This window comes from Plutella xylostella, chromosome 5, assembly GCF_932276165.1.
Source record: "Plutella xylostella chromosome 5, ilPluXylo3.1, whole genome shotgun sequence".
Lineage (NCBI taxonomy): Eukaryota > Metazoa > Arthropoda > Insecta > Lepidoptera > Plutellidae > Plutella > Plutella xylostella.
In genome coordinates, this window is record NC_063985.1 from 1,151,066 (window position 1) to 1,178,430 (window position 27,365).

The following is a 27,365-nucleotide window of genomic DNA, read 5'->3' on the forward strand; positions in this document are numbered from 1 at the left end:
TATTTATTATTTATCGTAATTAGCCTAAGTACTCCTATAAAAATAAATCTTAGTTGAGACAAAAGAAAATACTTTACAGAAGTAACAATAAACTGTACATTTAAAACTATTTCTACACATTTCGTAAGTACAGTAGATTATAATAATATTAATCTTGAATTAAATAAGATTAAAGTATATATTTGAGCAAAGTATTGCTTGTACGTACAGTTCCCCAAAATTGATAATGCACATAGAAATCTTCGTCATTGTTCGGCAACGGTCGTATTCCCGAGCGTTAGAAAACTATTATGTATTTAGAGTGGTTAAGTGCATTTTCTTCATGAAATTTTAGTAGAATTATGTAATTGGTGCTAAAAGAGATAATTGATTTATCAGTAACGAAATTTGATTCAATAATTCATAATATTCCATAATATTAAAATTTATTTCGAAAATGTTACAGTAGGAACTTTTCAAGTGTCTTACTGAAGCTGATGTAAAGATGGATGAAAGAAGGTTTGAATAACACAAGGTTTATATTATAAGGAGAAATGGATTTCAAACACAGGTTTATATTAAAAAATTTAAATCTCAGTTCAAAAGTATTTACAGCACTGATTATTTCACATTAATAAAAATGTTTACATTAAAATCTCAGTTCAAAAGTATTTACAGCGCTGATCATTCACAATAATATTACAATTACAAACTTGCCCCCTTATTCATAGAGAAGTTACAGAACGTTTTAACTAATAAACTGTTTTGTCCCTCTCTGTCAAAGAACAAATTGTTCTTTGTCGGAGAGGGACAAAACAGTTTATTAGTTAAAAGGTCTTGTAACTTTTCTATGAATAAGGGGGTTGGTCTTTTGGGTGTGGCTTTATTGGCAAAGTGAAGTCTATCAATGTGACGTATATTTTATTCTTAAATGTGCCTCATAATATGGCATCGTCAAAAATAATTAAAGTTGAAATTAAATTCACATTTGAAAAAAATAACAAGAACGATGTGTAATTGCAGCTCTTTATAATTCCACAAAAGTAATATTGATCTTGACCTTGAGACTCTTGACTGATCGGTGACAGCCACCGACCGCCCAAATTGTTTTCGATTATGTGTCACATGATATTGACTACTATTTCTTTCGAACAAGGATCAAAATGCAAGTGCTCTTACGATTCAATGATTCGGGTGTTTCCGGGAATACGACAGTTTGCGAAGATTTGCATGCGCATTATTAATATGGGAGAACTGTAGGTATATTATATAGAATTAATTACTTAAATAAGACTATAACTACTAAGTAACTTTGGGCCATTTTTAATAAATTAATATTTAATATTCTTTGTCTATTTCATCGGATTCTATCATAGATAATTAAATGTTTTAACTTGGCACTGCGCCTTGCATAGGTCTTAATAAAATCAAAGATTCACAAACTATGTATAAGTACAAATCATCTAGTAAGTAGATATGAAACTTTGGTATTTTCAGTAAGTAAGTATAATATATTTTGTTGAAATATTTATACAGGTGAAGCAAAAGTAGTGGAACTTTTTAAAACGGAGAGCTGTGTCTCTTCGGGATTGTAATGATTATTTGCGATTTCTTCATTGTATTAACTATTTATGGACCATTTTAAACAATTTATTATACGTAATTATTTCAATTTGTTATTCGACTATAATCTATAATATAAATTGAATCACCCTGCTATCGTAAGTCTTATAATTATGTTTTTACTGCACTATTATAATTTTTCTATTGTTTCTTGTTGCTTTGCCAATTTGTATGTCAGTATCGACTTTTGAATTAGTTTTATCGAATACTTATTTTATCCGCTTCAGAAGGGCTTGTACGGGGCGCATTTAAGACGTGACAAGAGTTTTCCTTCGAGCTCACTCACATCGCGCTGCCTCAAGAGCGAGCGCGACGGAGAACTCTTGTCACGTCTTAATAGCGCCCTGTGCTGCAGGGCCATGTCAATTTACACTGATAAAATTTTACCACACTCATGGATTGATGCTAGGCTTCTGATTTCATTATGTGAGAATAACGGTAGTTATCAGACCGAATACTACATATTACGCTACAGTTGACTTCAACTACATTAGCTGATAAGAGGTCAATGACAACTATAAATTGTGTAATAAGTATTCGCAATATAAACTCTGTACTAGTGAACCAAGAGATGACCGCTACCGTAATAATATGAAGGTCTAATTTACCTCGTATTTAGATAACAAGTCCAAAGAGTTATAAATAAGAAGTGAGCAAACTCTACCCATCTCACTCATACCCATCATATAATTAAATATTGAGCAGTCTCGCTCGGCTGATAACGTGATGACCAATACACGTCTAGTAAAGGGTAGATAAGTAATACCTAATTACGTATAACGTAGTTGATGATGATTATGACGAAGATGATGATGGTGATAAAGTAATATCTAAATACTCGGAAACAATTGATGCGCAACATGAGGATCCCAATATTATGACACAATCTCCAGCTCATAACTATCCTACCAATTGAAGAAAACATCCATCATGTCACGATTCAAAAGTTGCACAAAACATACAATTCTAAGCTAAACCACATTACGCTCATTCTCAAATTCATAGCATATATCTCTCTCTCATGCGCCTGCATGAGAATTCTCAAATTCATAGCAGGAGTATGAGAATTCTCACACTCACAGAAGCAGTTTGAAAGCCCTCATGACTGCGGCATCTTGCACTGATTGCAGTCTTCCATGACGTCACTGAACTCCTCGATCTGCAGCGTCATCTCGAAGAAGTTGTACTTGTCGTGCACGAGCCGCGTCGCCTCTTCCAGAATCTTCTGCGGGCTGGCTCCGGTGCCTGGAATGGTTATTGTTGTAGTTAAAACTTAAAGAATGAATAAGTCTTATTTTTATTCGCAAAAATAAAATTGGAAGTGACTTGTGGATGAAAAGATGTTACGACTGTTCATGCTCATGAACCAATCCATTCCGAATAATTAGTTTTTATCGAAATAAATTAAAACAGTGACCAAGACCTTGAAAATTATCTTCGGATAGTCTCATTACATTACACAACTTTAGAAGTCACATTGGATGTCCTAACTAAAAATAATTCGTTAATTAAAAGCAAATTTTACTGAACATTTTATGTGCTGTTCTACAATTATTTATCTACAACAATCAAAATATACGGTTTTCGTGTGAATTATAATCAGCTTCATAATAAATCCTTTAGCACCTTGTAATTTAACTCGTAATTCGGCAATTAGAAAGTCGAATGCTCTATTTATGACGATGGGGAAGACAATGCCTTGCCTAGTGACTAATCTTTTTACCATGGTGACAAAACCTAGTCCAGCTTGATTGTTTCACTGACACACGAATACGAGTAGAATAATAATGATGATATAGACAATAATACTTACGGATAGCAAGATGAGCGGACAGCGCGGTTTTGTCCAGCGATAGCGCCCACATCCTCAAGTTGTGCACCCGCACCACGCCGGGGATGGACAGGAATGTGTTGGCCACCTCCTGCAAGAGACAAATACGGATTAGAGACAAATAAGTAAGTATATGCACAAGCTCCTCTGTATGCTAAATAACTGCACAATCAGCTGATTGTGAAGTACTCGTAGTAAAGAAGTAAGAGACATGACAAAGAAGGCGGCTATTTCATACATGGAATGGACAGACTGTGGAATAGACACACATGGGGATGCAAAAATTTTAGACAAGTTTCACGTATTGGTTGCTGAAGATCGAAAAGACTGTTGTTGCAGTCCTTGTGAGAGGCATAAAAAGTTCAGCAGTAGACGATTGTTAACCAGCGGCAGTGATATAATGATCAAAAACACTGACCTGAAAGTCGATGCCCCGCGGCGACCCCTCCATCAGCACCAGCAGCGCGTCCTTGATGATGTTGAAGGTGGTGATGAGCACCAGCACCGAGAACAGGAACGTGCAGATCGGGTCCACCAGCGACCAGGACGGCTAAGGACATGAGACATGGACAGGTGGCGTTAGTGAAGGAGAATGTAGATAATTTGTCCAATTATTCCAGGTTTAGGTACCGATATCGAAGTAAACTTTAACTTATGATTTTTTCTTGAAAGTTATAACGATATAATATTGTGCTTACTACTTGAGAATATTTACTTATATCTAGCACCGACGACCGGATGGCGCAGCGGTTAGCAACGCTGACTCTTGTGCCGAAGGTCCCGGGTTCGATTCCCGGCCGGGGCAGATATTTGTTTAAACAAAGATATTTGTTCTCGGGTCTTGGATGTGCCCGTAAATTTTTTTGTCAAAAATTAGGTATTTCTGAACCGATATTTTGGACGGCGCAAAAATTTTAACGATTTGTAGTATGACCTATATTTTTTCTAGTCAAAAATTGCCTTTACATAGACTTCCAAAAAAATACACGTGATCCAGGGGGGGAGGGGTGGTACCAACCCCCCCTCCCCCCTTGATCACGTGTATTTTTTGTTTGGGACCACCCAAACCTCACCAAATATCACAAGGGGGGAGGGGGGGTCAAAAAATTAGAAAAACGACCTCACGTGATTAATGGACGACCCCTTATCTAACGGAAGGTTATTGACCGATAATGATAATGATGTGATACCTTGAAGAAGATGACAATAGCGGCGACCAGGACTCCAAAGCTCTGCAGGAAGTCCCCAATGACGTGGATGTAGGCGGCGCGCACGTTGATGTTCTCCGCGTGTTGGTGCCCGTGCCCGCTCGAGCTCTCCGCGTCTGATTCGGGGCTGCGCTCCTGGTAAAAAAACATAAGTATGCATGTAGACCTTTGCATGTTATGGCCAATCTATCAAAAGAGCAAGTATCTGCTGTGTATAGCTCTTAAAAGGTTTGCCTGTAGGAATGAAAACTACATGTGATCCTTAAACTCAAAAATCATCTGGGTTCAGTTTATTTTATTCAAGCATGCATTCTATCATAATATGCCTGTTTACCCCAGATAGGGTTCGCAGTTCGCAATAAGTCCGTATTACCTTGTTGTTAAGGACGGGATTACTGGAGCCGTGCGAGTGTCCGTGGCCGCCACCGCCGCCGTGGCTGTGGCCGTGCTGGTGCAGCGTCAGACCCATGCTGGAACATACAAGGCAGAGTGTTACATAATTTTCCACATAAATATAATCTATCTCTTGTTGTGTTACTTCACTTTTTGGGACAGGTCCAGTAGTGGTTGATTTTCAACCAGCTTACCGTCAGCCATCATTAAATAACTACCGGTTACCTGGCTAAGATCGTCTGGGAAGCGGGCCACGCTTCATCAGCGAAGGACGTAATCGAAAGGTTACCTACATCAGATTTAAGTATTGAAGGCTTACGATGGTACAATCAAGGTGGCAAACGCTTGGATCACCACCGCTCTGCAGAAGAACCACACTCACATGAGGTTAACCAGCACGCCGACAGCAGAAGTGATGAGCATGACGGTGGCGTCGATCTCGAACTCGCGGGTGATGACGCGCTGCACCGCCATGTACACCAGCACGCCCGTCACCACCCAGATGAGAAGCACTGACGTGAGAGCACCGATGACTTCTGCGCGGTACCAGCCGAACGGCATCCTGCGGGCAAAACGGTATAGGAGGTTGCAAAAATGATATTATAGTAAACCGAAAGGGGGGACTCAGAAGTTCTGAACATCGATGATCACCCCCGCGCGGTACCAGCCGAATGGCATCCTGGGGGAAAAGCGGTATATACCTATAGGTACAAGTTTTGGAAATTCGCGAAAAAAATATACGTATAAAGTATACGTATACGTATACGTATGTATACGTATAGTAGCATAGTAAAAAGTCACGTAACCAACAAAGTTTCTATGAAAAAAATATTTTTTTATTTTCGTGCACCACTGCACCATCCGGTCCTTGGCAAGTGATTTATTTTATTTATTTGTGTGGTCTTAAAATACAAAATTATTCTTAAAATTGTTTAATTTTATTATTTTGAAATTGGGCTAAGAATTCGATCCACGGGTGTTTCCGTGCTCATAACTGCGCCGGCGGATATCTCTGATTTCTCGTCGTGAGGAGTTACCGCATCGCACAACACGCGAGCTCCACGCCATGATGCAATCAATATAAATTTATATTGTAAACTTATGGTACTTATTACCTACTTAAATAATTTTGTCACCTAGTACTATGGTTATTGAAAGTGGCTTATTATGCCTTATAGCCTGCATCATATTTTTGGAACAACCATAACAAAATGGAAAAAATTGTGCATTCCTTTTTTGTGTGCCCTAGTTTATACTTTTCAAAACATTGGTGACTAATAGTGACCTCTCTGAATAATCAATACGCACAAAATGTTTTCATAACTTGTCAGAAAATACTTTGCAAACCCAATGTATGAAAACAAATAATTTATTACACGCCGATTTGATGTGGGTGGAGCGGGCCAATTAAAATGTATTGAAACATTGAAACTGGATTAGTGTTACTCACAAGTTTGCTTACACGTTATGGCTTCAATCCATGCTTTATTAAATATCATGTACCTAAATAATAATATTATCATTATAATGATGTACTATTGATATGTAAATTGCCACTGACTCAAATATGTTACATCGTACTAGGATACTACGTTTATATCCAAAATGTTAAGTAGATTTTATTGGAGACTGAAAAAGAATATGTATAGGTATATAAAAATGTGGAATACATCCATACTATTATCGATATATTTTTGGATTTTCTGCCATAAGCGAGTCAATACCACCATATTGAGAATGCGTAAAAAACCCCCAAACAATGATGCAGATCTGCACACCCGTAGGTATTTCGTATTGCATCGACACTCAATACGAAAGTCTGAACCGTCTGAGTCCCTAGTCCTCACCTCCTGGTAGCGGGCCGGCTGGCCACCCACAGCGAGAACAGGGAGATCATGAAGCTGGCGAAGTCCGTGAGCAGATGCGCCGCGTCCGTCGCGATCGCCAGGCTATTTGATAGGTAGCCGCCTGAAAAAATAAAGTTACATTTAGAGGGTATTTATACTACATACATACCTACATACATACATATGCTCGCGACTGTTATCTCCGAAGGGGTAGTCAGAGATGACTCGCAGGCGAGTTAGAAAAGAACCACTTGAAATCGTTTACGCGAACCGAACCGAATTATGTACAAGATATGAGGGAGCACAGAAGGAGCCAACTACTACTGACTGACTAATCCTTTCACCACGGTGACGAACGCTAGTCCAGCTCTAGTCAATGCTACCGAAACAATCATCATCATCATCACGACCCATTACGTCCCCACTGCTGGGGCACGGGTCTCCTTCCAATGAAGGAAGGGTTTAGGCCTAGTCCACCACGCTGGCCAAGTGCGGGTTGGTGGACCCCAACACAAGCAAGCTTGTGCTGAGAGAGTTGTCGGGTAAGTGGGCAACCCGACTGTCAGATGTTTTCAAGCCGCCCGAAGGCCTCTGACTAGGCTTAACGACTGCTGCCGAAGCAGCAACCGGGACCCACGGCTTAACGTGCCGTCCGAAGCACGGAAGCGTCCAGAAAAGCACCACTTGAAATTGGTCACCCATCCAATGGCTGACCGTGTCAGTTGTTGCTTAACCTCAGCGATCAGTTACGATCACTGAGGCCCGCTCGACTACGGACGCTTCCTTTAACCGAAACAATAAGATGACCAAAATGTGTACACTGTACAGTGTACATACTTGGGTGAAATGGCCAAAATTTGTACATTTTTTGTCCATTTCTCTGGGTTGCACTAAAACCTACTAAATGAGAAAAATATAACAACTTCACATAGAAAATTTTGGTAAATCATATTAGTAGAATAAGTAACGTATTAAATTATTTGTATTTTATCATATTTTGTACAGTGGTTATTGAAATTTACATAAATTTAAATCTTAATAAAAATATCATATTTCTTTGTTATGCTCTTTGTAACAGTATTTTTTTGTATAAAATAGTATTAAATCTAAATTATTTTACTGGCATCACCACGAGCAAAAGTTTTCTTAGAAGTGGCGTTAGTGTCGCGTCTCCGCCATTTTGTTTGTAGTCGTTATCGAAGTTATAGTGAACTCGGAAGAAAAAAGACTTTTCAGTGTTCCCCTTTGTAACAACCGACAAATTAAGTTAAAGGAAAGTATTTACAAAGTAATTCCTGTACGTAAAATCATAATTTCAGTCTGTTTACTATTCAGTTAGTAAAATTTTCGGAAAACTAAATCCACGTGTGTTAAAATATTTTTAGCTTATGAACGTAAGTATTTTTGTTCCATTTTGTTACAATTTTCTTTGTAACGTTACAAAAAGGAAAGCTAAGGGCACATTCAGACTGACAAGTATGTGATGACATTTTTTAAACTAATAAATTACAAAAACATATAAGTTGTACGGAAGTTTAATTTCAATTATCCTAACTAGTGATACCTAATACCAAAATAATTAATAATTCAATTAATAAAAAAAAACTCATAGATATATATTTTTTTTAAATATTTTTGTTCAAAAATTACGAAAGTAGTTCGTGTTTTAATTATTGAATACCTAGATACCGGTCAAAATCATAACCCTCCTTTTCGCTTCGCCGTAGTGCTGATTAAATAAAAATTGTTTTATTTATTCATAGTAGTGTGATCGAGTCCGAATAGTTCCTTTTTGTAACATTTTTGTAACGTTTCCCTTTTGTTACGTTTTTGTTACGTACAAATTTTGGCGATTTCACCCACTTAGTACTTCGTAGCAGTATTGCGCCCGTACGAAGCTATTCAAGTGAAATATAAAATAAATATTGGACCGGAATGCAAATTTTAAACGCAAATGGAATACCAGATTTGCGATTTTATGGTCAAGATATAAAATGTTACTCGTCTTGAGCATAACAATATACGTTTCACGTCTGTTTGTTTACATTGCACTGGCATACCGCAGTATGAAGACGCAAATCCTGACCTTAGTCTGATAGTGACTGGATGAGGAAGGCAGAGGACTGAGTGTTGTGGCGCTACTTAGAAATTGTCTATGTACAATGTACTTTGTACGGCAGTGGATGACTATTATATACAGAATTATGACGATAGTTACATTGATGTCCCATTTGTAAGGTCCCTGGTTCGATTTCCGGCTGAGGCAGATATTTGTTTAAAGACAGATATGTGTACTCGGGTCTTGAATGTTGATTTACATTTAAAGTGTATCTATCTATAGCTGTCCGATACATATTACAGGCTCTGCCTAGTTTGGTCGGATGGCCGTGTGTGAGATGTCCCCACATTGTAAGGAAAGAAATCGGGGAAGCGGGAGAAGGTTCGAGACTCACCGACAATTTCTCCTATCATGAACACGACGCACAGTACGCTGGCTATGATCAGTTTTCTCCGGGCGCGCTTGTCTATTTCTTCATTTCTTGATTTGTGGCAGTGTCCTGCGAAATATAATAGGATAGTCAGTTACTGCGGATAAAAAATATCATACGGATACAGTAGCGAGGGTCCTGAAGTAAAATGGGTATACACAAAATCGTAATACTTAAAACTATCACTCACAAGTCACACGTATTCCTCATATTTCATACTTCAACCGTGAAATAAAAGCATACATTTCCTAAGCAATTGTTTTAACAATTACACTCTCAAAACATTCATACTATACGACAAATACTATGATGCTTGATTCGTGGGTAAAATCTAAATATTATCCTGCTTTAAAAGATCGATAGTAATTTATTATGTATTATTTATGGCCGAGTACCTATACCCTTCACATAGCTTTATTAGGATTCACAACCATGAAATCAGATAAAGTAATAAATATCGAGGCATTTAATATGATTATTAGAAATATTTCCTCCTATATAAAGTTTATATTAATATCAGTTTTCGCTAATATCACCGAGATAACATTCACATGTAATAATATTTAAAACACAATAATTTGAACACCAATATTTCACTGCACTTTTAACATTTTCGCCAGTACACTGTACACATCAAAACATTTTCCTTCAAAGCACTAAACTTAATTACATTTCACTTATATTACACTGACTTCACTGAATAACATCATCTTGATAGCGGATAAGCACTCTCGCCTATGGGATGTGATGACCCACCAAGTCTATGCTGCCTGGGAGGCAGAGCATCGCTGCATCCATTTTCAATATTACGTATGCCTCACCGAGGTAGGGCCCGGGCCAATTAATAATTCCATAATAGGTATTGATAAGGGATGGTCTTTTGAATGACTTGCCGGTCCGAGGGTGGAACCCAGGACTCAACCTCGTGAATGATTTAACCACAGCGACAGCGACAGCGCCAATGCAGACTTTTCCATCCATAAGGGCCTACCACGTTTGTACACAGAACCCCGTGCGTGTGGTTTGTAAAACTGTATCACGATCACGCCCATGATGATGAATAATTTGTTTAATAGTTTAATTAATATTTTATGTCCTTCCACTCTTTAATTAGTGACATTATTAATTTGACGCATTTGTCAGAAAAAATATCCATAGAGTTATTATCCTGTAAAAAAAACCGTTTTACCTATGAATCATAATCATCATCATCAGGCCCTGGGATCCCTAATCAGGGCCATAGGGCTCGAAGTGTTGATTTCCACTATGACCGGTCCTGTACCACACCTTCGACTTCGTGCCAGCTCATGCCGAGGGTGGCTGCCTCCTGCACGACAGTGCGACGCCACTTGGTTTCCTATGAATAGGAGTCCTTATTCTAACCCTACACTAAAGGGATCCACCAACCGAACACTACAATATTATGGGTCCTCCCACAAATCTCTCGATCAACCCTGCCATCTAGCTTACACACATCACGGGCCTCGGCAGCCAGCCGCAAAGTAAACTTTTACCACGTCTTGCAGGGCGCGTCTTGCACCCCGCATACCTATGCTAGATAGTAAAAGCCAGTGGGACCCTCAACTCACGTTGCAGCTCAGCGATGCTCCCGTTCCTGATCTCCCGCTCCTCTCCATCAGCCGTGGTCTCGATGACGGCGCAGCAGCCGGTGGACGGGTTCCCGTGGACACAGAATATGACGCGGCGCCCCCTGGCGGGAGACTCCGTCCCGTACGACGCCTTGCCGTCGTGGAACCTGGAACGGATTTGAGGAACGGTTTCAGATGGGGTTTGTAAGGAAGTAGATGAGACGGTTGAACATGTTCTGTTAGCTTTTCCACCTACTACCGAAACAAGATTATCTATTCTTGGACCAACAGAGCGCCTATCTCAGCTATTGCAACACCCAGGCTTGCTACTCCAGTTTACTCGGGAGCTAGGCTGGCTGAGCTGAAATCAAGGGGATACGTACAAAGGTTCCACTCGAGAGAGCCACGTACAGGAACTTCACCCCCTATCAGAATAGAATAGAATAGATGGGGTTTAAAAGCTGCCGCTACGCGGGTTCGTTGACGACTTAGATAAACGTCACTATATTGTGATTTGCCATAGTTAAATAGGGCGTTGTGATTGGTAGAACGCGCATTAAACGAGTTTATCGACGTCGATAATGAACCCATGTAGCTGGCGTATGTTACTTTAGCTAGTTTAGAATTTCCCCTGGCGGAATTTTGACGACGTTGGCAAATCTTCTTTAGACTAGCCATCTGCACGGGGGGTAGATGGGGTGCCTAGTGCTGTAATAGGTAGGTAGGTAAACTTACATAATACATATAAGGTAGGTAAGTTTACCTACCTACCTTATATATTATTATGTACGTACTTGTACAGGAACACTCTCTGTCCCATCACTATTATAAACGAACTCAAGGAGACAGATGACTGCATGGCACAACTGTTAAGTTAGGCGAATTCTCGTTTTATTGTTGACCAAGAAATATCCTCATCAGCACCAGAGAAATTCTATAATAATAAACAATGTTGACCCTGAAGATTACCTCCGGAATCCGGATTGCCATTGGCCTCCTTGACCGACTCTAGTACATGCTATGAGGTGAACAGAAGACACAAAGTGTTCCGTAGAACTAGCCGCGTCAACCTATAGATTTCCCACTTAGTAAATAACAGTTAGGAAGTTATCCTTGAAAACAACCTTAGCCTTGATGAAAATCAACTTCCTTTTCCATAAAGATCTCTGTAGGTTAGCAGTTTATTTTAGAAAACTACTTTACGTATGTGAAACAGTCAAATGATTGAAACAAAGTCTGAAAAATATTGATGGCTATAATCAAAATGCATGGCATGGATCAATAACGATTTATCGCAAAAAAGTATATGTACTTATATGTGTAAAGTGTTTTCATAATAAATCATTTCAGCTTAAAGTGGAAATTCAACTTTACTATGGATAGGCATAAAAAATCGATACAGACATACATTATTATTATTGTAGTAGTGTACATTTAATCACGACCCATCACGTCTCCACTGCTGGGGCACGGGTCTCCTTTCAATGAAGGAAGGGTTAGGTCTAGTCCACCACACTGGCCCGCCCGAAGCACGGAAGCGACCAGAAAAGAACCACTTGAAATCGGTCATCCATCCAATCCGTGTCAGTTGTTGCTTAACCTCAGTGATCAGTTACGATTACTGAAGCCGGCTAGACAACGGACGCTTCAAGTTCTTTTAGTGTACATTAGTATAACGATATCTACAACTGGTCATGGTGTTTTGTTTACCTTTAGTGCGTTGACTCTGAAACTTATCGACTAATCGGAATGTGGCCAAGTGTTTTTTCAGTTACATAAACTCGGGTGCCGATTATTGAATAATAAAATCCGACACTCACCAAATATTCAATATTTACTTTAGTTTCTATAATTTGTTTGTATTGCGGAGTGACCTAACTGCTGAAGTTAAAATTTAATATCAACTATTATATCCGCGCAGACATCGCTTTGATTTTTAAGAGATTCAATAGATATAAAATCAATACCATCAATTTAAAGTTTGCAAGCTTTCGATTCACTATAAATTTTAGAGTACAATCAGATATAACTGTAATACTTGCTACTTAAATAAGGAAAATCGATAAGATTTCACTCTCTGCATATTCTATTACAGCCACAGAACGGAGTTTCAATTTATAGAGACAGAGAATGGAAACTTTGCATTCTTTGAACAAGAAAAATATGGGAGATTATTAATTTCTTTAACTGGTAGCCTCAAGAAGAGTAAGGCGGACCACGCCACTGTAGAAATTACAAAGCATATTTTTTCCCTAATAAACATTTTGGCTGTTGGCACTTGTTTCTGTAGCAACGGTTTTTGAATTCAAACGAGGTGTAGGAGTGCATTCTATTTTATCACTAACTATGCCTGTGAGGTTACTGATTGCCCTGATTGATATTGTAGTTTTTGACCACACAAAGATAACCGCCGCCGCCGGTCAACATACCTCTAAGTATGGTTGTGTGGGCTGGGAACTGGGAAGTGGGAACTGGGAAGTGTAAATTGATATTTTATACCTATATTATCCATTAAATATTTATTATATTGTTGTTCTACATAATTAAATCATTTTGTATCAGGTACTGATCTGAAAAAAGTTGTTTATTCAATTTAATATCTCTTTAACAATTAAACTTCGGCGATTTATTGTTATTTATTTATACTTTTATTGCACAATTTACAAAAGTAGATGTACAATCAGGTGGACTTAATGCTAAGAGCATTCTCTACCAGTCAACTTGCAGGAGGTCAGGAGCAGAAAGTAGGGAAGAGCAAAAAAAAAATAAAAAAATAAAAAAACTGAGTCTCACAAAAAAATCTACCATAATTATACATATATTATGAATTAATATAAACCTATAAGTACCTAACATTCTAATAATATATAATATATACTTATATATATACTTATTGTTAAGTACCTAGATATTCCAAAATGACGAGCGTAAGCGAAAGTATTAAATCTATAAAGTTGTAAAATCTTTTATAACTGTCAATTTAATTGTTATTAACATATTTTCCTTCTCAGGCGTAAATTTTATGTATTAAAGAAGCTAACACATTATAGACATTAATGTAACATATAATCGTTTTCAGCTAAGCACGTGAACAATAGGTAGTTACTTATGTCGTATATGTACACATATATACCATGTAAATAGTGAATAGTGCATAAAGGATGGCGGCACGTGCCTCGGTTACTGGCGTTATTTATCAAATTATCACAAGAACAATAGCCCACGGTCATCGCTGCTGCTGGCTAAAGAGGAACACATTAAGTGAGGATTCTCTCATAAAATTCACTTAAATACACATTTATACCTATGTTTTTTTTACTTATAAAGGCGAAAAGTGCCAGACAAATGCCGGGTTTCAGAAAAGAACATTAGTTTCGGCATTAAATCTATGTCTGTCTTTTTCTGTCCGTATACTGTCAAAGCAAGGAAGCAATAGATATATTTTAGCTCAAAGTTCTAACGGCGCGGTGGCGGTGGCGTTTTTAAATATATCCCCTAATATAGGTACTTTTTCCCAATAAGTAAGTATATTGTGTTTTATGTAAGTAAATCTACCTTACTCAACAACAATCCAACCATTCACATCGCTGCATTCCATACAATAGTTTAGTAACTATTTAGTAGAATACCGAATTGATCATTTTAAGTTGAATTATGTACCAATCAAATCCTGTGTATAATTAAGCTGTACCTACACAACTCAAAAACTCAAAAATATTCGGTATTCGAATCAAATAATCACACAGACAGGTGACACACGGAAGGAGACTGCAACCTTAGCTACTTGTTTACTAATGTGCTAATGGCTTAACTTTTAAATGTGAGGTCTAGGTATAACCTAACAAATGTATGGTCTGGATGACGGTGGCCGATAACTGAGTTTGGTGAAGTGCTGAGAGGACTACATATATCCAATTTCGATCTTCTTATCTCACAATCATTCGTTAGCAACACATTAACTGCTTAAATGACATTTGTCACATTGCGTCGCTGTCACATAATTATCATCGTAATTTGATACATTGTAAAAAGGTACTCACAAAATCAAAGGCTTTTTATCTTCCTCCATGACCACAAGATCTTTTCACTCCAAAATACAATACTAATCAACAACAAAAACAAGTATAAATGGACACTTCACAGCACACACATGTCCTCTAATTCACAATTGATTCGTACTGACATTACGGGTGGTACTTGACAAACTGATTCGAAGAATGTCACACGATATCAGCGATTACCTACTTGTTATCATAATTCATATTTTATTATCGTTTAATAGTAGGTACCGCTCCTAGTTTTGTTTGCGTGGCGATAACAGTCGGAGTTGCATTGGGGACGTACGAATACATACAAATATAAAGTAAAGAAAGGATGTCTACGATTGTGTCTGAGTGGGTGTGCGTATATATCTTTTAGCCATAGATTGGAAGGTGTATGTATAGTCGGGTATGGTAGATTCTCTGAAGAAATTCTTAGTTGCCAGCATTGCCAGTAAGTACAGTGAAACTATAAAGTCCTGAAATTAAATGAGGGCACTGCTATCTTTCATGTAGCAACCCTATATAGCGAAACATAACTGACTTTGATACTTGAAATTTTGCCCGTTAACTTCCTACCTATTTATGTATTTTAAAAACAACTTACCATCCACAAAATAGCTCTTATACAAGCTAGAAGGTGTTAATATGAAGGCTATAATAGTGAAACCAATAAATATTTATTTAGATAACGTTATTACAACTGTATAAAAAACTGGATCTGTTGACGAAGGGCACACATAGTAAAGACATCAATTTCTCTTTTTGGACGGCCAGTTCTGTTTCTTCCAGGAGTTAGAAATATTCCATATTTTGCCCTCTTTGGCACGCTGGTCCGATATAACTATAATATAAAATAAAAAAATCTTTTTGAGTTACACAATGCCCCCCAAATTCACACAATGTGAATTTAGTAAGTAAACAAAAAATATATCTTCAAGTATCAAAATGTTAAGGTTTGACTCAACTGAAACCAGATGAAACCTACAATCAGTGGTATGTAAACAATGTTCGACTTGGGCTCTAAACCTAGGTTTATCGATAAATGAAGCGTTGGTACTAATAAAAAATTAGTTATTACAATTTGTACAATGCTACATACCCGTCATACACGCTGTACGAGCGTAAACATCCTCCAAATTCGACAAAATGTGTCCAGCTTGATGTTCCGCTAAACATTGTATAAAAACTCGATAAATAACTTCACTAGCTTGACTACGAATATTTTTCTTCATCTTCCTAATTGCAACCAAGCGTAAATTGTTGCTTTTATCTAGATTATCCTTATAATTAATAAGAAAATTCAAAAAAACAACCAACCGCCTATTGACATAAACAATTGTTATGACTTTTATGTTTCTTTTCTAATGGTGCCAGGCTCCTGAAAATTTTAGTTCCTCAAACATTAATTTCAGGACTTTATAGTTTCACTGTAGTGCTGGCACGAAATGTATGTTATTTCTTTAGCATAATCTATATTTTAACAGTTATTATTTGGTGGTTTCACGAAGCTGTAGTGATGCTGAGAAGGTTGGATAAGCTGCAGGTCTTCAGGCTGGGGTAGGTGGTTTTATAGATACAGAAACAAATAAACCTACAATGGGACACTATTCATGTTTTTCAAAGGATAAAAGTTACTAAGAACCGATTGATATTGACCATTGATATCGACCATGCATGCCTGGCTATATCATGTCGGTATAATATTTAAAATACACCTTTAATTTTATCAGGATTCACAAACACTACGCTGACGTTTATGAACAAAGATTTAATAAATAATGAGAAAATTAATTATTTAGGTATAAATTCAACAATAAAACCATTCGTACATATTGTGTCTAGATTTCATTGCGAAAATTCCATTATTCTGTACATTTTCCAGTTGTAAACAGTGCCAATGGACGTGTTTACGCGGTTTGTACAACCTGATAAACCAAATACTCTCCATGAGATCAATGACCTTGTTCTATTCTTGATGGACATATTTGTGCCCTTGTTTTGATTGGAATCCACCTTTATTCTATAGGAACTAAAAAGAACAGGTTTTCTGCAGAATCTGTTAACTTTGACACACTTATTGGTGGTTACATCATTCTATAAATTTTACGCAGTTCGTAAAACATTTTCAAAAAGTATGTTTTCAACCGCATTTAAAATTGAGATTCCATTAACAGGACTTGGATAATACTTAACACGGGCAATGAAAAAGTTCCACTCACAAAATGCCAACACCAAACAACCCCAATTTTTTCAATCATTTAATTAAAAATTTGAACAAAGTATTACCGGTTTTAGTAGGTAATATCCTGATGCTCTGTAAAATGTACTTCATTGTTGCAGAAGGCGTCATTAAGCTAGCTTTTCAGTTTAGGAGTAATTTGGTGCTTTTCTCAGTGGAACCTTTTCATTGCCCGTGAGTTTATCAAATACACATGTCATACATTACACTATTCCACCGCTACCGTTTCTTTTCAAATACGAAACCGTATCAAAGTAAAAGTACAGTATTAAAGTATAACATCATTACGCTCTGGGATAATGGAGAAAATTTGTTATTTGCTGCAGTAATATTGTTTGTTAAGTACCTTGTTATAGTAATTTTGCTAAGCCATTACTAAACATGCAACCGAAGAGTACCTACGGTCATAATCTTATAAATAATATAATTCCGATTGCCTCTGATCCATGCCATGCTGCGCTATATATAGTTTGGTTTCAGCTGGATGGTAGGATCATCATCATCTTCAGCAGCAGTACATATGGATCAACTGCTGAACATCTTATAACCAAATACTGGACATAAGGCTCTCTCAAGAAGTGCTACAAACCTCTGTCCTCATGTCCCTCCAGCTATAATCGGCCTTCCTTATTCAGACGTCCCAAAGGTTGGTCCCAGCCGTGGGCTGAAGGTCTGAAAGCCGCCTACTCGAGTCTAGTATGTACTTGCTGCAAGTACCATACCCTGGGCAGCCAGCCGACGCTATTACGAATGGCTTATGGGAGTATTGATAACAGCCGTAACTAACAGATAGAGGCACAGAAAGTCTATTGATTAAAAATGTATTCTGAAGAATCTTATCAAAAAGCTGAATCTCATATATCGTTCACCTGCGATTCATAGGATGAAGCTGCATGTTATACCGCAGATGCTGACATGATTTGGTAACCGGACTACTAGGTAAATATTAGGTACCTACAATAAATTATTAATTCGAAATACTAACCACAGAATCAAATAATATCAACAGTCTAGCCAGGGACTGCCTCAAACAAATTATATCTAAACCGCTAATAGGTAACGGTTGATTGGGTCATTAGTATGGTAAGTTAATTATATTTAATGCTTCATCGATAACGGGTAACAGTTTTATGTTCAATTAATATTATGTTTGTAAAATTACTTTTTTATTTTTAACCCATTGTAACGATAATAAATAAGCACATGTAATTAAGCCTACCGTATATGATTTCTTTATTGTTATTGTTTTTATCCTACAGATATGATAAAATATGCCCATAATATATGAGTCAACAGGTAAACATACGAAAGGAGAAATAGTTTTGCTTCATACATCCGTTTTATGTTATAAACAGGGTACCATACCAGCATATATTTTAAATAATTTCATTCACAATCACAACAAGACACCCGACTGACACACTTGTGTCACATTTACATTCAACACTCACATTTAACACTCAATTAACTGTGACGGCGTGATAACTATGTGTAACACAACACGGCAACAAAACAAGGCTGGCGCGGCGAAGAAAACATCAGATTCACGTCCACATTAACTTACCCATTTTCCTTTTTCTGCGAGCCTAGATCCGTGATCCTATTCTGGACGAGGCAGCCCGGCGTCTCAGACTTGTCTGTGATGTGATGGGCTTCAACATCCTCCAGAATAGCGGCGCGGTCGGCGTTGGTGTTGTTCAGCTTATCACTCGATAAACTCTTGGAGCGATTCCGCGAGTTCACCGCGCCCTTCTCCACGAAGGTGGCACTCAGCCCGTTGCACTTGTCGTTTTGGAACTTATCGTCTAACATTATGGATGTCATGTTCACACGCAACTGTGAGATCAGCTGTTAGCACAGCCGCCGCGGTCGCACTGCGCGCTGGCGAGGCTATCGCCGCGTTTTGCCTCACTCCGCCGCGCCAACAAAACAATGCTCCGCGACCGGTTTCGGAAGAACCGCGCGTGTATAGCTTCAGCAGCTAAATCACGACGCTTTAATTTAGCTGCGTGGCTGTAGTGATGCTGTGTGCAGTCAGGTCGGAGAAGCAAAAACTAGTGCGATCTCAATGTCACTGAGGGTGAAGGCGGTGGTATTGTGCCGGTTGTACAGTAAACAGCACAATTATCGATCGACACAATAGTGAGATGTCCGGAAGTGCTCCGCTTCCGATGTTCGTCCACAGTGTTGTAGGAAGCGAGACGTTTTTGTGGATTATTTAAAGTAATTTGGCTATTGTCGTGTTTATTAATAAGATTTTAGTTTTTCTTTTAACGTACAGTCCAACTTTGCTATTAAGTCATGAAAACGGAAATGAAATCAATAAAATTGATACCTATATTAATTTTAATCATATAAATATTTCAAAATATAAAAAGACTTTTCAAAATCTCTCTCTTTATTTACATTCACGGGTTCATAGATAGGCTGCACTGACTGCACTGTACACTAAACTCAGTGGTTTTAAGACAAAGACTTTCATACAAATAATCAATTATTTTATTTAATTATTATCTACAAGTTATTTTAATATACTTTTGGAAGAGCGGTCATTAATCCTAATACGGGTTTTCAAAACTTAAAAGCATGTGGCTTTACATACTTGTCTTGTACCAAATAACTTGTATTTTTGAATAAATAATTTGTATTTGTCTATTTACGTCTAGACCTTAAAAAGTTCACACACAATGCTCGCGCCCCGAATCCAATTCACCAAGCGTGCCTCACCGACACTCTGGTTCACATTACGTAAGTACATTGTCACACTCGCCACGTCCGGCTGAGGTCGACTGTACAGCCTCGCCGCCGTCTCTAGGCACCGCCAGGGGTCACTGTAGCTACACGATAACAATACATAGCTCTCGGATCCAAAACTTTGGGTTTTGTCAAGATAGAGTAGGCCCTTTCATGTAGTTTGTAGGCACGCACCATACTTTATTGACAAACTTTGAAGTCCCAAAACGCTATATGTATAACTTTACAAGGGGAAAAAGATGGGAGATTATAGTTTTGTTCAACTGAATGAAGGAAAGGAAAACGTAGGTACCGAGTGAGTATCTGAAATTACAAATAATAATTGTTGTCCTCCTAATCAACGAGGGTTTCAATTACATATATGAAGTTTAGAGCAATAACCTTCTTTCGGCACCTTAGGTAAATAAAGGTACTTTCTTAAGAGTCCCGTCTTCCTCGAATGAAAATGAAAATCTGTCAAAAGTAGCAAGGTGAAATAGAGGGGCGAGGGGCGTTCCAGGGACAATGACATGAGATTGTACCTATGTATAAGCAATTTTACAGACACGGCATTTTTGTAAAAAAGATGTATGACATATGTGAGTTTTATGAATGCGTATTTGGTGCGTCAGTCGGTGGCCATTTTGACAAAATATCAAAAGTGGCCACCGAATGACAATTTTAAACTACCTACACATACAGAAAAACTAACAAAATTAGTCCTAATTTAAAGGTAAAAAGTGTAATTGTTTTCAATCCTGTTGACTTTAGTATGGAAACCCCTGTTGAGTTTTCTCCGCCTTTTCTGGTTGTTTTGGCCATATCTTGGTGATACCTAAATCGATTTGTTATTGAAATATCTTATTTGAAAACTTATAAGTTGACAATGTTTTTAAGCTAAAGTGCACAAAAAATTATCATATGAAAATTCTTTTTAATATAACTTATTTATTATTATATATATTTATTTACATATGTTTACGTTTTGAATATATTTTTAAAATGTTTATCTATTTTGAGGTATTGTGTCTAATTTAAGTTGAATAATGCACATTTGATTAAGTTTATTAGTTTATTAAGGTGTTACTAAAGCAAAACAATCAAAAAAATATTGAAATATTGCTTTAAAATTAATGTACATTGTATCTCAGCAATGCCCTTTAAATACCTATAAAAATATATTTATGTTCTGTAAATTCTGCGGTTTGCTAGACCGGGACCTTAAATATAATGACATATAAATACCTAACTAAATACAAAATATTCTGAACCGTTATTGACGTACAGAAATCAGTAACCCGATCGGATTGTTTTCTTTGCTTTTAAACGGTATTAATGGATCACCATTCTGTATGTACATACTTTTAAGTTTCTTGGTCCACAGAAGCTTTGTGCAGCAATAATGACCGATATAATATTTTTTGTATTTGAACCCAATTAGGTATAAGTATTTCTTGAAGAAGGAGGGGTGTTGTGGTATAGCTGTAGTGTATATGCTATGGAATATGGAACCGTAAATAACAAATCTGAACAAAAAGTAAAACATTATGCCACAGCTCTCTGTTCCGAACTGGAATCTGGAATAACAACAAACAAACAGACATTTGCATTATAATCACCTACTATGTACTTTAAACTACATACATAGTTACTGTATGTATTTCTATTTATTTATTTATTCATACCACGAGACTTCAAAACACAAGTGCTCGGGATTTTCCGAAGATAAAATGTTAATGAAGAATAATTCTCTATCATATAGATACAATATTTGCTCGAGTTTTTATAAAACACTTGGATAATTAAATAACCATTCAATTTAAAGGAATTAAAACTTCCTCAGGAATTTAATAAATACCTAAGTAATGTGTATATTTCACATACCTACATATTATAATTATTTAGATATTCAGTAGACAACAACAGATAAGTCCTAAGATAGTAGATAGGTATTGGCTGGATGAGCAAAGTAAAGAACGCAGTCTTTTAGTTAGGGCTATGCCAAGAGTGGAAGATTGTTGAACGACGGTAATGAATGATGTCTCTACCCAAAGCTCGATATTCAAGCTGAAGCATAGATATAGTCAACAAGAAAGCCTCTTTTAGAAATGTCTTGCATATTAGATTTTGATAAAAATTTCCATCTATTATCTTTTAGATGATAAATTTTGAATTAACATTAGATACATTTTTAAGAAGTCGTTCAGTAAGTCTTAATTATGTTGTCGCTCCACCAGTTCTCAATGTAAAAATTATTGCACAAAAACAATGCGCAGCAAGGTCACTTTTTTCTCATTTACTTACGTAACAACTACCTACTGTGTAGTCTAAATCTCAGTTAAAACAGTATTGTTCTATCCTAAAACGTGATCATGAGTTTGAATTGCGTATGTGTCCGTCCGTGGCACAGTGTTTTATGAAGCCTATTTTTGTGTCATCTCGGTATTTTTACAAAATCTTATAGTTTTCATCATTTTAAACACTTTAGTAAAACTCCGAAGTTTCTATCACTTCTAGTTTATTTTTAAAAAAATCCTAAAGTTTCACTTTATTCGGGTTCCGAAAATCACAAAAAAAAATATTAAAATATAACTATGCGATACAATTAAATTTCAATAGCATGCATGGAATATACATATTAAGACATAAATTATAGCAAAATTTCATACATCAAATCCAAATAGTTACTGAAATATTCGTATTATTCTCTCTTTTCATTTTTGTGTTTTAAAACCCGAATAACCCCGTATTAGATGGAGATTTTTAGTACATAGGTAGTCCCGGTATGCCTCTATCGTCATTATTAATACCAGCATCTAATACCGCGTTATTCAGAAGTTATCGTTAAACTAAGTTTTAACCGGATTTTTCGGATGTAGGGTTGTCACTCCTCATAAACTAATATTTTACATCCGGTTTTTATTTTTCTGACAGAGATATGTTATTTAGAAATTTAGCTTTACTATTTTATCGATTAAATTTAATGTCGTTTGCCTTTCCCTTTTTTAAATAGATTACAAGTCACTATAATTTTAATATATTAAAAATAAAAATTATTGATAAAATTACTAAATGTTGATTTATAACTACAAAATAATTTGAATAGGACTTGGCTTCTATGGGACTCATAACTTTTTAGGATGGAAAAACTGCATCGAGAGACTTGGCATTTTTTTACATTTAATGTTTTTGGTGGGATCTCATTTATTTTTTGTAAGTGTTGAAAGTACTACCTACTTACACTGCGCTCTGTAACGAAACCATGCTGCGATGTAGAATGCATCCGACAATGCCATCTAGTTTCAGGTTTATTAATGTAATAAATTATTATAAATTATGAACTGTATTAGGTAATTTGTATTAAGTAATTATGGCCTATGTTCCCCATAGGCCCCATGACCTATGGGGCTGAAACGTGGACACTTACAGTGGGACTGGTTCACAAACTGAAGGTCACTCAGCGAGCTATGGAAAGAGCTATGCTTGGAGTCTCCCTGAAAGATCGCATCCGGAACGAAGTAATCGGACAGAGAACTAAAGTCACCGACATAGCTCACCGAGTTAGTAAGCTTAAGTGGCAGTGGGCTGGTCACATCTGTCGAAGAACCGATGACCGATGGGGTAAACGTGTTCTGGAGTGGAGGCTGCGACTAGGCAAACGTAGTGTGGGACGGCCTCCGGCTAGATGAGGTGACGACTTGCGAAAATGATTGGATGCAGAAAGCTAAAGATCGCATCAAGTGGCGTGCTTTGGGAGAGGCCTACGTCCAGCAGTGGACTGCTATAGGCTGATGATGATGGCCTATGTTGGCTGATGATGATGATGATGATGATAATATATGTATTACATTTATTATACTATTATACCTATTCTATTCTTCATCCAATTGAATACTTAAACAACGAACAAAGTTAATAATGCATTGGAAATCCATACAAAATCTTCTTGCCAAACCGCAAATATAAAATTGTTTTCTATGGTATATAATTTTTTTATGTTTTTATTATTATTATTTTTCCTTTATATGTGGCTAATGAACTTGGTGCAAAATTTAAAGTTTCTAAGTCTGCTAGTTTCTAAGTCTGAAAGTTTAAGGTACTTACCTTAAACTTTTTAATGATCTGTCAGTTAGTCAGTGAGTGACAAAATGGTGTAACTTTGATCGACCGTAACTCCTAAACTATTAATTCAGTTGGCATGTAATTTCGAAATTAAGCTTGTTATTAATAATGCCATATAATGCCTACTATTAATTATTCACCGAAAACTTAAACTCCTAGCTTTAAAAAAAATTACGGTTAGAAAAGATGGTACGGCCGTGCCCGTTTTGCTCGAGACTTGGCTGGGGCACTGTCGTGCCCCCAGACTAGTTTTACCCGACTGCATGGAAGAATATGTTTTTCAACCATTTATGTATACAGGGTTCTTGGTAAGTAGAGCTGATCCTTTTACGAGGTTATAGAGAAAATAATTTTCATACGATTGAACCCTATAATTTATGATCCAAAACTTAACAATTTCTGAGATTTTAAAGATTTTAAAAAACTAGCCAAATAACTTTTTTAGTTGTTTTGCATTAAATATGACCTTCACAATTCAATTATAATCATTTACTAGTACGCATTTTATTTACCGCATATTTTTTATATCCGGATAACTCTTTGTCTTTATCCGGTTTGTGAGTGACAACCCTAAAAAAAATAAACAAATAATAATAACTTCTGAATAACGCGGTATTAGATGCTGGTATTAATAATGACGATAGAGGCATACCGGGACTACCTATGTACTGAAAATCTCGATCTAATACGGGGTTATTCGTGTGTTAAAACACAAAAATGAAAAGAGAGAATAATACGAATATTTCAGTAACTATTTGGATTTGATGTATGAAATTTTGCTATAATGTATGTCTTAATATGTGTATTCCATGCATGCTATTGAAATTTAATTGTATCGCATAGTTATATTTTAATAATATTTTTTGTGATTTTCGGAACCCGGATAAAGTGAAACTTTAGGATTTTTTTAAAAATAAACTAGAAGTGATAGAAACTTCGGAGTTTTACTAAAGTGTTTAAAATGACGAAAACTATAAGATTTTGTAAAAAAACCGAGATGACACAAAAATAGGCTTCATAAAACACTGTGCGTGGCCACAATGGGTTTAATGGTTGATAACAAGTCATCTATCTACAAGTTGAAAATAACTATATTTAGCTGAAAGGGGATCATTCCGTTGTAAAAGAAATATACATATCTAAAAAACTTTGTTGATAACGTACCGTTTTTAATGGTTATTACATGACTTAACTCACAACATGTTTGAAAATTAAATCGAAATCACAAGACCCTAATTGGAGAAACATTGTTGTTTTGTACACCATCATGATCACTAAACGACGTCCGTGCACTGGACTAGGTAGGTACCTCGTTAGGCCATTACCAACATCACAAACAAATTATGTAGTCCATTAGATATAAACACTCAATAATGTTTCTCTCTAACTTCTATCACTTGAAATTGAAATCAGACGGCACGGGACGCTAGACACGTAAAGCTGCGTACAGACCGGGCCAACGAACGCCCAACGAACGCCAACGGTCCCAAAGATGGATATTTATCATACATAATACAGGGCGGATTGCAGCAACGAAGGTCAACGAAACCCGTTCGTTGGCGTTCGTTGGCGTTCGTTGGGCCGGTCTGTACGCAACTTAAGACAAACCGTCATAATTGTAACGCTAGGGTGTTGCAAAATTGGTATACTAAGCAGAATCCTATATGTGCAGCATGCTATATTTAAGCCCGAAACTGAAATCAGAATTTGGAAATTCGCGATTTTTTTTTTTTTCCATAGTAAAAAAGTCACGTGACCAACAAAGTTTCTATGGAAAATGACATTTTTTTTCGCGAATTTTCAAATTCTGATTTCAGTTTCGGGCTTAGATATAACATGCTGCACATGTAGGTTTCGGCTTAGTATACTTACCCTTTTTGCAACACCCTGTATACGTTAGGACACGCAGTGATGCAAGGTGCAGGGTGATTCGGGGCTGTAAACTATCGTTATTATTATCGTACTTAAATAAAAACACAGCAAAAAACTGTCTGCATTTTGTTTACTGTCATACCGTTTTGTACCTTAAATGGTCGAAGCATTGTACCAATTTCTAGTCACAAATCTTCTAGCCGAACTAAGTTGTTCAAAATAAGAGATCAGTGATCGAAGTGGGGTGTTGGTCGAGACGTTTCTTCCACCTAGTTCGTATTAAAATATCGATGTATTAGTAGTTAAAATATCCAATCGAGCAATCAATCTGTTCAAATTCAAATTCAAATGGTTTAATCGACGTAAAATTTTACAATTATTTGTCGATAGTCATCTACCACCATTTCACAAAGGCCCCGTCATTGAGAAGGAAAGAAATGGCGAAAGAAACTCCTCGAGCATCTTTTCAACTTTTTCCTTATATATCTATTACAATTTTTACTTATATCTAGTACCTACAATTTTACTTAAGTACCTAGGTATATCCATTTCATTTTTTCAATAGCCTTAGCTGAGGTGGACAAGACCACGCGTTTTTGTCGTTTAAATAATCATTTATACTATAGTAAGCTTTACTACATAATGTAGCTTTAACATAACATAATGTTAATAATGTTAATAGTTTAATACCATTCAAATGGTATGCGAGTTGTGTCATACGTTACATTGTGTGGTGCTGGTATGGGGAATACTAATCACTCGGCCTGTGTACCTCTGAATAAGTACGGACATTGTGTAATTCACTTTCTATACATTGGCAGCCTTTGTTTAATTAAATACCTGCCTAAATAATTATCCGGGAAATCATTTACCTAAGGAAGATATGCGTGTTTTGAAACTATACAAGGCCAGAACGCAGAGGTTGGGACTGCTCGCGTATATTTTCAAATTAAAATAGCGCCATGATTTACTTGAAAATATACAAGGCCATTACGCACTAATCGCGTATATTTTCAAGTAAGTTGGGCCAAAATTATGGCTTGAAAATATACTGCAGCAGTTACCACTGCGTACTGATCGTGTATATTTTCAAGTGCCAAGCGGCAATGCGAGCACTTGAAACTATACGTGATTAGTTACCAGGTAGCCCTTTTGAATTGTTGCTCTCTCTTTCTTTCATGCGAAGTAGTAATAAGTCTATTGCTTTCTAAACATTGTATCATCATTCCGCACTTGGCATTGTTTTCGTAACGTGGTTTTTGTTTACATCGTACAGTTAAAAAGTAAATTGATTTAAATTAAACTGTAGAACTGTTGTTAATAGTAAAAATTATCTCAGAAGAGGGTGTAGAACAATTCATAAAATACAATTACGGTCCATTCAAAACTTGATGAAA

General features: G+C 36.8%; 1 protein-coding gene across 2 annotated transcripts; it reads right to left on the reverse strand.

The window, feature by feature from the left end:
* Positions 1-1,326: 1,326 nt before the first annotated feature.
* LOC105383462 (zinc transporter 2) lies at positions 1,327-19,170 on the reverse strand. 2 transcript variants are annotated; one of them, XM_038112785.2, is made up of 10 exons: positions 18,806-19,170; positions 10,960-11,126; positions 9,335-9,439; positions 6,882-7,002; positions 5,417-5,596; positions 5,015-5,111; positions 4,624-4,776; positions 3,852-3,983; positions 3,416-3,524; positions 1,327-2,847 (listed from the first exon to the last, which is right to left on the reverse strand). In XM_038112785.2, exons 1-10 carry the CDS (start codon positions 19,063-19,065, stop codon positions 2,702-2,704), a joined length of 1,470 nt encoding a protein of 489 aa, XP_037968713.2. In that variant the 5' UTR covers positions 19,066-19,170; the 3' UTR covers positions 1,327-2,701. The 2 variants fall into 2 exon arrangements, with proteins under 2 accessions (XP_037968713.2, XP_037968714.2); XM_038112786.2 differs by lacking the exon at positions 18,806-19,170 and adding an exon at positions 15,000-15,179.
* Positions 19,171-27,365: the final 8,195 nt, after the last annotated feature.

Coding starts and splice junctions, on each gene's coding strand:
- LOC105383462 (XM_038112785.2), bottom strand. CDS start 19,065: ATGACATCCATAATGTTAGACGATAAGTTCCAAAACGACAAGTGCAAC. Junction 5,112..5,416: donor GGCGTGCTGGTTAACCTCAT/GTGAGTGTGGTT, acceptor TGTATGTTCCAG/CATGGGTCTGACGCTGCACC. Junction 3,984..4,623: donor CTATTGTCATCTTCTTCAAG/GTATCACATCAT, acceptor TCATGTCCTTAG/CCGTCCTGGTCGCTGGTGGA.